At 35.9% G+C, this 13,278-nt stretch overlaps 1 protein-coding gene across 2 annotated transcripts; it reads left to right on the top strand.

Moving 5' to 3' along the window:
• The first annotated feature begins 1,666 nt into the window (after positions 1 to 1,666).
• On the top strand, positions 1,667 to 12,900 carry osmr (oncostatin M receptor). Of its 2 annotated transcripts, none has more exons than XM_042723165.1 (17): positions 1,667 to 1,826; positions 1,974 to 2,125; positions 2,202 to 2,363; positions 3,394 to 3,660; positions 3,965 to 4,094; positions 5,488 to 5,645; positions 6,391 to 6,524; positions 7,162 to 7,312; positions 8,201 to 8,277; positions 8,518 to 8,722; positions 8,797 to 8,979; positions 9,925 to 10,026; positions 10,449 to 10,607; positions 10,889 to 11,041; positions 11,745 to 11,826; positions 11,921 to 11,993; positions 12,096 to 12,900. In XM_042723165.1, the coding sequence occupies exons 3-17, from the start codon at positions 2,213 to 2,215 to the stop codon at positions 12,417 to 12,419; spliced, it is 2,349 nt and encodes a 782-aa protein (XP_042579099.1). In that variant the 5' UTR covers positions 1,667 to 1,826; positions 1,974 to 2,125; positions 2,202 to 2,212; the 3' UTR covers positions 12,420 to 12,900. The 2 variants fall into 2 exon arrangements, with proteins under 2 accessions (XP_042579099.1, XP_042579098.1); XM_042723164.1 differs by having other exon boundaries at positions 1,668 to 1,826; positions 2,213 to 2,363.
• The last annotated feature ends 378 nt before the right edge of the window (positions 12,901 to 13,278 follow it).

Genomic DNA, 13,278 nt, shown 5'->3' with positions numbered 1-13,278 from the left:
CTCAGCATGTTTTTGTCTTATTAAATACATTTGTATGCTAGTGAATATAATCTTTTGAATCTATTAATGACGCTGATTTAATACCTGACAAGTAATTGGAAACTCGCATGAGTACTCTTTGTAAAAATCATTAAATACAACGCCGTTCCCGCTAATCACAAGCACAAGTGATTAGCTCACTACGACCAGCGCTGAGAAAAGTAACAGGTATCATGTGAGAAGGTTATCCGCGTGATTCTTTAGCAGCAGTGTGCACAATAATTTATACATGAATAATGATACTGAATAAAATTATAGCCACTGAGTTGGAAATACAGAGTGATGAGGTAAAACTGGAGAATTATTATTAAGCCCCCTATATACCTGACCAATCAGAATCAACTTTTTGATCGCTAAGCCACGCCCACGTGGACCATTTTCAGTAGCGATGCATTTGCGCTCGCTTCTTTTTCTATGGATTTGTTCAACTAGGCTTCTGGACGGAGGGGACCGGAGATGGGACGGGCCACGGTGGGAACGTGGGCGGCTTCGTGACGTGGGTGAAGAACCTCTGAGCCAACACCAAACACCAACATTAATGCGCATGATTTCAACCAAGGATATTTATAATCAGTAAATAAAACTATATTGGCATGGCATTACTGCAGCGCGTGTACTTACGACAAACAGATATTTATAGGCCTAACCACAATAAGGTACAGTAGCAGGGAAATTAAAACGAAGGGACAAAGTTTAAAAAAACAAACAAAAAAAAAATTAAATTAAAATTAAATTAAATAAATAATGTCGTAATTATGCAAAAAGTAATAATAATTAAAATGTAAAAAAAAGACGTATAAATTAAACATTTATAATTTGATAAATATTTTAAAGATAATTGCATACACCATAATTGCACACTAAACGAAAATATGTAAAATATTAAATAGTAATTACATTTAATGTAAATATTAATATTAAATATAATCCCTAAATAACAACGTAACAAAATCTTGAAATAAACATTCTGAGAATTTAGAGATTGATTTCGATCTAAAGAGCTGTTTTGACTAAAGAGTGTGTTCTATGGAGGACCAAACCTGCAGAAATTTAAAATAAATGAATACATATAATAAATAAATAAATAAATGTAAAATAAATAAATAAAGGAAAAAAGTAATTTAAAATATAAATTCAGGATTACATTTTATTTCAAATGAACTATTTTTGTTTTTATCACATCATTTATTTATTTATTTTCCTTTTATTAAATGTATTTATTTATCTATATTTACATTTATTTATTTTTTAATTTCTGCAGGTTTAGTCCTCCATAGTGTTCATTGATTATGTTTTGATTATATTGAGAAAAGATCATTTTATGGTGTCAAAAGATTGCTTTCAGAAAGTTTGCTTTTAGAAGCATTTCCATCAATGGCCTGTAGATGACACTCTGTGCTAATAAAAAAAATGCATAGTTCTCTTAAACGTCATGATTATTAAATGTTATAAACCACCAGCATAACCATTTATGGTTTATTATCATCATTAACTTACCTTCCACGGTGATTTCAGAAACCGCATATAAATAACACCGAAGCAAGTACATCACTTTTACTTCATGACTCACAGCCAGGCAATAAATCTAACTCTGGAGGCATTGCTTCCTTAACCTCAAGCGGAAGGCAGCAGTAGGAGGTTCATAGAGTAACACCTACTACATTTTGACAGAACCTCGGAGCAGATGCTGAGAGAGCTTACATCCACCAAAATGATTCTCCATTGGACACTGATGCTTACAGTTTTCATCCTGTGCGAACATGTTAAAGGCTGGAATTCTTCTTCAGGTCAGATATAAAACAGGACAAGTTTGGCCTCAACTCAGATTCATTGGTCACACTTTACAGTATTATTTTTTCTGAAATGTATATGTATTGCTAATTGTATCTCTCTTAGTGTACAGCTTCACAACACTTAAATTATTATAACCACAGATACAGTCACTGTGCCAGAGGTTACTGAACTTCAGGCTTTGGACATGTGGAGGCTGGAGGTGAAGTGGATGATGGATCAGAAGGAAGAACAGAGAAATCAAACGTATGAAATACAAGTTGGACGCTCAACAAACATGGATATTGTCGACAGTGTGCGTGGAACACATCATTCCTCAGCTCCTATCACATTATCACTTGATTTTTGTGCTTTGCACTGACTGTTTACAGTCTGTCTACAGATGAACGTAAGCAGAGGATCACTGGAAGCAGTTCACACACTGGTTTGGACCTCACAGCTCCCGCTGAACTGTGTCGATCACTCTATTAGAATAAGATTCATCTCAGGTGCTTCACCACCCAGCTCTTGGAGTTCATGGAAAACCATCTATGGTAGGATATTTAAAGTTCATTCCAAAAGTAGGCTACTGTACGTGATCAAGAATGAAGCTCTCCATGAAATAGTGGGGTTCGAAAGTTTAACTTGTCAAAAGTTTGGAAACATTATATATTTTTCAAAGTGTCTTATGCTCACCAAGGCTGCGTTTATTTGATCAAAAACACAGTAAAACAGTATATTCTAACTGAATATGTTTAAAATGCAAAGCTGAATTTACAGCATCATTACTTTAGCCTTCCGTTATCACATGATCCTTAAGAAATCATTCTAATACACTGATTTGCTGCTTAATTATTAATATGGCTCTTATTATTATCTTAGTATTTTGTGGAATCTCTTTTTTTTCAGGACTGTGATGAATAGAAAAAGAACAGCATTTATTTCAAATAGAATCTTTTGTAACATTCTAAATGTTTTCTGTCACTTTTGATGGATTTATTTGTTAAAAGTATCACTTTCTATTAGACACACACATACCTTGCTGTTTCTTGAGCAGCAAATCAGCATTTTACAGTGATTTCTGAAGGATCATGTGACACTGAAGACTGGAGTATTGATGCTGAAAATTCAGCTTTGCATCACAGGAATAAATTACATTTTAAAACATACTCAAACAAAAAACTGTTGTTTTAAATTGTAATACTATTTCACAATATTACTATTTTTGAGCACATAAATGTAGCCTTGGTGAGCAAAAGAAAAACATTTACATACAACACTTCACATAGCTTCTTTTCATCCACGATGTCCTGACTTTAAACTCGCCTGTTGTGTGCCTCTCAACGGTCACGGATGAGTGTGCACTTCTGAGAGCATGTTAGTCAACCAGCCTCAGCTGTTAAACCATAACAACACAACAGCATAGAAAACATGCTTAAAAAACCTTAGCAATCACATAACAACACCCGGAAAACCATCCACATGACAGTAGCATGGTGTTGATGATTTCTGCACATTCAACCACCATTGTTTAAATGTATGGAGTGCTTGGATATTTATTCCTATAAACTAATTTTCTTGTAGGGGAGATGAACTTGGCCCACAATGAAATCAAGATGTTTCCAGACGACCAGGTGCTTCGGGAGGGATCCACGGTGATGTTCTGCTGCATTTATCCCAAAGAGACACACATCACCTCTATGTTCTTCAGCAACACTCCCTACAAAGTCATCAACATTAGCCCACAGGTCAAAGCCATTCGAGTGGAAAACATCAAAGCCACAAATTCATTTGGTGTCAACTTCTACTGCGACAGGAACAGTGATGTATCAGCATATAACTTTGTCACCTGTGAGTATGTGTGCCATTGTCCAACACAATTCAAATGTCCCCATCTAAGCAAGAATAGTATGTTTTTTTTTATAAAACAGTTGATGAAAAAAACCCTATATGATTATAATGCACCACTTTTGGAAGCTGAAAAAGTTGTTTTTTGTTTTTTGAAGAAAGATTTTTCCACTGAATTTAAATATAAAGTACAAGTAACATGCAATGCAATAGTACATGCAATAGTAATCCATTATAAACATTTTCTTCTTAGCATGATGGGAGATTTCTGATAATAGACGTCAATTTCTGCTAAACCTTTTTTCAGTTCCTCCTGAGAAACCATTCGATTTTAGATGTGAAACTGAAGACATGAGACACGCATACTGCTTGTGGAAAATACACAGAGCTCCTAACCTAGAAGGCGACCAGAGAAGGAAGTACACATTACAAATCAGGTTAGTCTGATTTTGGGCCTGTCCAAATACCCACACTTGCGCTTGACTTCTTATTTACCTATATGTTTACCTATATTTACCTTATTTACCTATACGTATTTCCTGTTTTTGGGCCAAGAGTTCAAGTGGGCTGTGTGTAAAACTTTTCATTACCTGATAGGACACACTTACAGTGTTGTAAAAATGCAAGTGTTTAAATGCTTTATTTTGCATTCTAAATGTCTGTTTAGTAGTCTATATAACAGATGACACAATTTAGTAATTGTGGTGCTTCTAATTAAGTGATAAAGAGCAGTTGGAAAATACACATCCTCATCTTTGCACTACCAATTTTACTACCAAATTGTTTAGCCTATCGAATAGCCTATCGAATTATTATTAATTTTTAACTCGCACTGGAAAACATCTTGTGAGATCTCTGCAAACAGTCTCATAATTTATTTCCAGAACATGATGCACAATGGGATACGCTTATCCTTGAATACCCCTCAGAAGTGGTATTCAAGATAGTGTGGATTTAAAAGCACTGCACTTTTAAGACTGGGACAGTCTTACACACAGGCAGCTGTGGCCTAATGGTTAGAGAGCTGGACTTGTAACCAGAAGGTCGGAGGTTTGAGTCTCTGTGCCGGCAGGAGTTGTGGGTGGGGGGGGGGTTAATGAACAGCACTCTCTTCCACCCTCAATACACACAGCTGAAGTGCCCTTGATCAAGGCACTGAACCCCCAGTTGCTCCCCGGGCGCTGGATATATAGTGGCCCACTGCTCCTGGTGTGTGTTCACAGTGTGTTCACTTCTCACTGCTGTGTGTGTGCACTTGGATGGGTTCAATGCAGAGCACCAATTCCGAGTATGAGTTACCATACTTGGCAAATGTCACGACTTTCACTTACTTCCTGTTGCATGCTTGCACTCTCAAGTGGCCAAGACCACAAATTAGGCCATATATCACCTAATTGCACATCTCTGTCTTGGTCAGGTTGTCTGATAATTTTCAGTGGAAATTAACCAATGGCGTAATATTTTAAAATGTATCTGAAACACCTGCCGATGAACATAAGATAGAAATGAGAAAAGAGATTCATATCAATCACTGCTCTTAAAGGGATAGTCCACCCAAAAATGAAAATTCTGTCATCATTTACTCACCCTCATATTGTTACAAACTGGCACTTTTTTTTTCTGTAGAAGAAATTGTGAAGAACTTTTGGGGCTCAAACAACAACAGCCCCCACTGACTTTCATTCTAAGGTCAGAAAAAAACAAAATAGCTTTATTTGGGGTTATAAGGCGGCCTTGGAGGTTTGAAATGCCAAGAGAGTATGAATAAATGATGACAGAATGTTGACTAATTATGAGTTGAATATAATGACATTTTCTCTTTGTGTTCAGTGACACCAAGTCTGTTAGCTGTGATGTGGAAGACACAGATCCTGCCTCCTGCAGATTTGACGTCATCCCACATCAGATCACCTACAACATCACATTACTTGTGACAAACAGTTTGGGGCAAGAGAGTGAGACCTACACATTCAGTATCACAGACAGAGGTGAATATGAATCATTTTATGTGAAGATTAAAGTCGAAGGATCAGATACCTCAGTGATGTGGAATAGTTTCAAATCTGGGACAGGTCTTAAAACAAAAGGTTGTAAGTTGAAACCCCATAAGTGACCCTGGACCACAAAACCAGTCTTAAGTCGCAACTTGTACTTGTGTGCTTGTAGTATAAAGTGCCAGCTTGTATATTTGTAGCAATAGCCAAAAAAACATTATATAGGTTAAAATTATTGATTTTTCTTTTATGCCAAAAATCCTTAGTATATTAAGTAAAGATCATGTTCCATGAAGATATTTTGTGAATTTCCTACCGTAAATATATCAAAACTTAATTTTTAATTAGTAATATGCATTGTTAAGAACCTAATTTGGACAACTTTAAAGGCGATTTTCTCAGTATTTAGATTTTTTTGATTTTCAAATAGTTGTATCTCAGCCAAATACTGTCCAATCATAATAAATACATCAATGGAAAGCTTATTTATTCAGCTTTCAGATGATGTATAAATCTCAATTTCAAAAAATTGACACTTAAGACTAGTTTTGTGGTCCAGGGTCACATATGAACTCTCACTGTTGTACCCTAGATCAAGATGCTTTACCTCAGGGGGATGGTCCTTATAATAAGTGCACTGGAAGTTGCTTTAAATAATTGTGTCGTCCACAACATGACGGTGAAAAAATAATGACAAAATTATGTAGTTATTAATTCATTTCATTCCATTTCACCTCAGTTTTTCCCGTCCCTGAGCATCTTGAAGTGACTGCAGGTGTGTTTGATTTGTTGGTGATCTTGCAGCTGAATGGGAGTTTCAAAGGACTTCTGCTGAGATGCCAGACTGAACTTGAACCAGGAGGGATAATACAGGTACAGGAGTAGTTCACCAAAAATGAACCAACATTTTCTGAAAATCTACTCACAATCAGGCCATCCGAGGTGTAGATGTGTTTGTTTCTTCATGGGAACAGATTGGGAGAAATGTATAGCATTACATCACTTGGATCCATCCATGGATGCTCTGCAGTGAATGGGTGCCATCAGAACGAGAGTCCAAACAGCTGATAAAAACATCACAATAATCCACACCACTCCAGTCCATCAATCAGTCTTGTGAAGTGAATAGCTTTTTACGTCACAAGATGTTAATTGATGGACTGGAGTGCTGTGGATTATTCTGATGTTTTTATTTGGACTCTCGTTCTGACGGCACCCATTACAATTTCTCTACAACTGTTTTGCTAAAATAACAAACTTATCTACATCTTAAATGGCCTGAGGGTGGGTCAATTTTCAGCAAAACCCTCTTCCTCTAAGGTGTTTTTTTCTGTTGCACAATTATTTCCAAATAATGCGATGGCATCAGAAGTACAACAAGAGGGAGTTTCATAACCTTGATTAACCGTGTGAAAACTCATCAAAAGACTTACCATATCAGATAAACAAAATGAACTTTACAGAAATGCTGAAGCACATCCTGTGTTCAAGTGTTGTTGTTGTCTTACAGGATTTAGATAAGAATGGATCTGACTCAATGCAGTATTACGCATTCAGACTGCAGCACCTAAAGCCCAGCAAGCTGTACTCCGTTAGGGGGCGCTGTGCAGTACAGAGGAACGACTGGGGACGATGGACAATACAAAGACAATTCATCACAGGTAAGTAAAGATTCATGGGAGTGACAGATGGAGAATTAATTATTTGTTTACAAACCACACAGCAACACACAATAAACACTAGAATTATGCACAGCAAGAAAACGCAAACCTACAGTGTATATATATATATGTGACCCTGGAGCACAAAAGCAGTCAAATGTTGCACGTTTGCATATTTGTAGCAATAGCCAACAATACATGGTATGGGTCAAAATTATCAATTTTTATATATGCGAAAAATCATTAGGATATTAAGTGAGTGACTGACGTGACATACAGCCAAGTATGGTGACCCATACTCAGAATTCGTGCTCTGCATTTAACCCATCCAAGTGCACACAAACATGAGTGAACACACACACACACACACACACACACACACTAACCCATCCAAGTGCACAACACACACCCAGAGCAGTGGGCAGCCATTTATGCTGCAGCACCCGGGGAGCAGTTGGGGGTTCGGTGCCTTGCTCAAGAGCACCTCATTCGTGGTATTGACGGCCCGAGACTCGAACCCACAACCTTAGGGTTAGGAGTCAAACTCTCTAACCACTAGGCCACGACTTCCAAGTAAAGATCATGTTCCATGAAGACATTTTGTAAAATTCCCTCCATAAATATATCAAAACTTAATTTTTGATTAGTAATATCCATTGCTAAGAACTTCTTCTGGACAACTTTAAAGGTGATTTTCTCAGTATTTAGATTTTTTTGCACCCTCATTTTCCAGATTTTCAAATAGTTGTATCTCGGCCAAATATTGTCCTTTTCGAACAAACCATACATCAATGGAAAGCTTATTTATTCAGCTTGACTTCAACTTGACTCTTATGACTGGTTTTGTGGTCGAGGGTCACACAGATGTGTTTTTATTTTATTCTGCAGAACCTCTAGTGACCATAGATCTGTGGGGCCAAACCAGGGAGCATCCCAATCGCACCATCACACTGCTGTGGAAAACAGTAAGTTTACATTTCTGACATTTTTCAAACAAATTTTTCATCATGCATACTACTTTGTCATTTCTGGAACGATGGTCCAGTTATTTTTATTGACTTTATTTTGTTTTTGTTTGGCTAAGAATTTATTTACATAAAAACATTCTATTATATATTCGAGGTAGTTTTTTGTATATTTTGTAATATATTAAAAAATATATATGAGATAGAGGATCTGTGTTAACACGGTTCACTCTTCCTCAGGTCAGCAGTGACTCAGAGTCATACATCAGTGCCTACGAGGTGTGTGTGGGCTACAGAAACACAGAGAGAAATGTGTGCAGGAACGTCACACAGACACAGGTGGAACTAACCAGAGAGATCAATATGAGTAACATCACTGTGAGGGCCGTCATTCAGTCTGGCTTATCTGAACCAGCCCACATCACTATTCCTTCAGCACATACAGGTGACAAAGCTCATACTCAGCACTAAAGTGTGTTCTGTATAACATCAGATAACTCACTGTTGTTACTGATGCAGAGAGCATGCTGAGGGAGAAGAGGATTATGGGTAATGAAAAGGGATTCCAGTTGACCTGGACGAGGGACTCGACTGCCACATGTGGTTACACCATAGAGTGGTGCATGTTGGGTATTGCGCTCCCCTGCAACTTACAGTGGAGAAAAGTCCCAGCAAATCAGACCTTCTTAAACCTGACTGCAGGTAGAAAGCTGTTTATACATGATGCCATATTCTTACAATACAAGCACATCAACATAAAATTTGTTTCCGGGTATGTGATAGCATTACATATCAAAGCAGCATTTATGCTTTTTCATAATAACACCTTTGCACTGTGTGATGATTATTGATGTTTTTGATTATTGATAGTTTTCTTTGATTAAAATAAATTATTTGATTAATTTGGATTTAAATTGTTATTATGTTTTTTATATTTAATTCTATTTTATTTCAATTGCTTGTGTCCTTTACAGATAAGGCAATCCAAGAATGCACTAGACAACTGCTTACAAAAAAAACACTTTAAAATCAACATTTATATAAAACTATATATATATATTATACTTTTCATTTGGAATTTACTTGAGTATTATAGATAAGGATTTGAAAAAGTATTTTTACTCGCAATTTTTAGCTGATAAATACTTTAGAGCTTGGTATACTGTAACTACACTGTAAAAAATGACAGTAAAATAACAGTAAAAATGCTACAGTAAAATCCTGTTAATTGATTAATGATAATTTCCCTTTTATGTTGCTACAGTGTAATAATTTTAATTGATTAATGATTTTTTGATTTTTTCAAGTTTTTGGGAGTGTAATCTTATGGTTTGTCATCTTATAATTTATATGTTTTTTAATTTTTTTTAGTTTATTTTTATTTTTTATGTATATTTTTTTTATTTTTGTTAATTAATGATCTGTCATTTTTTATACCATCAAATGTGATTTTTAAAGTGTATTTATTTTTTTTTTTTTTAAATTTGATTTTTATTTTTTATTTGTATTTATATTTTTATTTTTATGCCAGTGGAGTCTTATTAATTTTCAAAAAAATGGAAAATTTTTGGTTGAGCTTATTTTTAATGCGTAGTCTTAGTTTAAAATTAAATGACTCACAATTAAAATTAAGCTACATTTTTACAGGGGATTTTAAAGCAGGAGTTCAATACGCTTTTGAAATCTACGGCTGTAGCGCTGAGGGACACCGACGTCACGAGAAACAGATCGGATACTTAAAAGAACAGAGTAAGAGTTCACACACCCTCTACATGCCACATTACAGCAGAGCACCAAACAGCTGTCAATCCACATTATTTTTAATACAAGTCATTCGCTTACACTTATTTTAACTGTACAAAAACAGTATGCTATGCTGCTTTATACTGCAGCCGGTTATTTGTCACCATATTACTTTAATATATTGTCATAATCATAAACACACTTGTTTGTAGCGCAAATAGTTGGACTGTTTACTACACTTTGTTGTTCTCGTAATGATTGAAAACAGAAAACAGCTTATTTCCGCTTTGCAAAATAAGGTGCTATGTTGCAATGGAAAATGCATCGAACCGAACTTGAACTCACCAATTTTCACATCTGCATTGTGCAATACAACACATTAATATTATGAAATAAATATTACCACATGTATTATTTGTGTTGTGCAGAGCCCACACAACGCCCTACACTGGACTCTAGCCCAAACATAACATGGTCATCTGTAAAGCTGAAATGGAGTTTCAATGAGAAGGATCCGAGTCACGCTGGATTCATCACAGGATATGTGATTACAATACTAGACTATTCAGACGCCGGCTCTGATCTCAGTAAGCCTAAACTTATTTTCTAACAAAGTCCCTTTTCAAATATTCCATATCTGCAACGCCTCTAGACAGACAACTATTTTGGGCATCCAATACCAAATCCTGTATACTTGCATAAATACTGTTATATTTCAGCACATGTGCTTTACAGGTTGAAGCAGTTATTATATGACAGTATACTGTAGCAGTCCAGCATGACAAAATACCCCATCGCTGTTTTTAATCTCACATTAAGTCTTTTCTGTTCTCTCGATCACATGCATCCTTCCTGTTTGTTCTGGCAGGTTCCTTCAGAGAGTCAGTGGATGATCCTCACAGCAAGTCTTGGACAGTCGGTGGTCTTGAGGAGGACCGGCCGTACACATTTCAGCTGGCAGCGTGTACATCTGCAGGCTGTGGACCGGAGACCACCGCCACCTTCAGAACCAGACAGAACTGTGAGCTCAGATACTGATTCAAACTGACAGGAAAGAGTCGGAGTGGCGTTTTGTGATAGAAGACTACGATCTTAAATGGATAGCTTCGCTCACCCTCATGTCTTTCCAAACCTATATGTGCTTCTTTCTTTCTTTTGTTGAACATAGAAGAGGATATTTTGGAAAATGTTGGAGTTTAAACCACATTGGACACAATTTTGGACTTTTATTCTATAGACAAACAGTTTGGAATGACATGAGGGTGATTTTTTTTTTTTTTTCATGTTTTTAAAACAAGTCACTCATGCTCACCAAGGCTGCACTTATTTGATTAAAATCCAGTAAAAACAGTAAAATTGTGAAATTTTATTTCTGTATTTGAATATATTATAAAATGTAATTTATTCCTGTGATGCAAAGCTGAATTTTCAGCATCATTACTCCAGTCTTCAGTGTCACATGATCCTTCAGAAATCATTCTAATATGCTGATTTGCTGCTCAAGAAACATTTGTTTTTATTATCTATGTTGAAAACAACTACTAAATTCTTTGATGAATAGAAAGTTCAAAATTACAGGATTTCTTAAAAACAGAAATCTGCTAGACTGTTGCTAATGATAAAACCAAACACCTAATCACTCTATATTTGATGCAAAGTCATTTCATAGTGTTGAACTGTCATGGATATATAATGATGGAATGGAACAATAATTCTCTCCTCAGATTACCTGCTGATGGTGAAGGTTCTGGTTCCTCTCCTGGTTTTGATCGGTTTTTGTGTTTGTCTGTGGTCGTTCAGAAACCTGTAAGTCTGCTGATATACAGTATGTACTTCTGTACTGTACTTCTCTTCTGTGTGGTTCACTGACACTGATGACGTCTTTCTCCATCATTTCCAGGATAAGAGGCTTTCCAGAAGAATCGGCCGGCTTTCTGCACATAAAAGCACTGGACCTGGATGATCTTTATGAAGTAATTCATTACATTGATGCCGCACAATAAAATAACAGCATTGCGTCTATTTCTTTTGACAGCTTAAACCAGGCGTTTTGACTCTTTTCTATTCTTTTGAAGGCAAACAAAAAGATCTGTACTCTGATGATAGAGGACTGTGAATGGTGTGACGTTGAGATTTTAGACGTGCAACCCATCCCAGCAGAGAAAGAATGGTTGACGTGCGCAGAGGACCCGAGCTGTTCATTCATTACTCCTAAAGTCACGCTACCATCCGGCCATCTTACCACAGACGTATGGCTGGCCACACATCTCACAAATTTCTCTTATGTGTCTTCTGTGCAGCAGGATGTGCCTTCAGAGGAGCTGAAGACAGAAGCCACAAATCAGGAGTCAGAGATCTTGGGCTTTTCGAGCGACTATGTCACTTCCGTAGCAACATAATTCCTCAAAACAGTGTCATGATCTTTTATACACAACAAAGAAAGCAAGCCAGAGCTGTTGATCTTATCTCGTTCAGCAAGATCGCGACATCCTCATGTCACCGGCGTGTTTGTAAGGGGCCCCGCTTCCTACTGCAAAAACAGCTTTTAATGACGAGAAGTGTTGTGAAATGCAACTGCAGTATTTTTTGCAATATCTGTCAAGTATTTTATCTTGGTTTTGCATGTCATGCTAGACCTTTCTAGGCAAAAATGTTCTCTCTCAGGGGAAAAACATGTTCTGGAGGGGACATTTGTATTATTATTTTTTTTGTGTGTGTGTGTGTGCATTTCTAACCCTTTGCAATACTGTATGTATCATGAATTAACAATGAACAATTTTACAGTTAAGAACTTGAAATGTTAAAAATGTACTTACTATTTGAAAATTTGGGACTGGAATGATTTTTTATTTATATGTTTTTTTGAATATTATGTTCAGAAATGCTTCATATATTTTTTTACCATAATATATTTTATCATAGAGTTTTATTCTAAATTTGTTAAAAAATATTTAGTTATGCTACCAAGGCTGCATTTATTTGAACTAAAATATAGTAAAAACAGTAATATTATTAGTGCTGTCAAACAATTAATCGCATCCAAAATAAAAGTTTTTGTTTACATAATATATGTGTGTGTACTGTGTATATTTATTATGTATATATAAATACGAACACATGCATGTATACATTTAAGAAAAATATGTTATGTTTATATATTAAGTATATTTGTATATGATATCAAATAAGAATATAAATGTAAATATTAAAAAAATATACACTGTATGTGTGTGTATATTTATATATACATAATAAATA

This window comes from Cyprinus carpio, chromosome B5 (assembly GCF_018340385.1).
Source record: "Cyprinus carpio isolate SPL01 chromosome B5, ASM1834038v1, whole genome shotgun sequence".
Lineage (NCBI taxonomy): Eukaryota > Metazoa > Chordata > Actinopteri > Cypriniformes > Cyprinidae > Cyprinus > Cyprinus carpio.
The sequence above is the reverse complement of the archived record's forward strand: the minus strand, read 5'-3'. Positions and strand labels throughout refer to the sequence as shown.

Coding starts and splice junctions, on each gene's coding strand:
- osmr (XM_042723164.1), top strand. CDS start 1,724: ATGCTGAGAGAGCTTACATCCACCAAAATGATTCTCCATTGGACACTG. Junction 1,827..1,973: donor AGGCTGGAATTCTTCTTCAG/GTCAGATATAAA, acceptor TTATAACCACAG/ATACAGTCACTGTGCCAGAG. Junction 11,994..12,095: donor ACCTGGATGATCTTTATGAA/GTAATTCATTAC, acceptor ATTCTTTTGAAG/GCAAACAAAAAGATCTGTAC.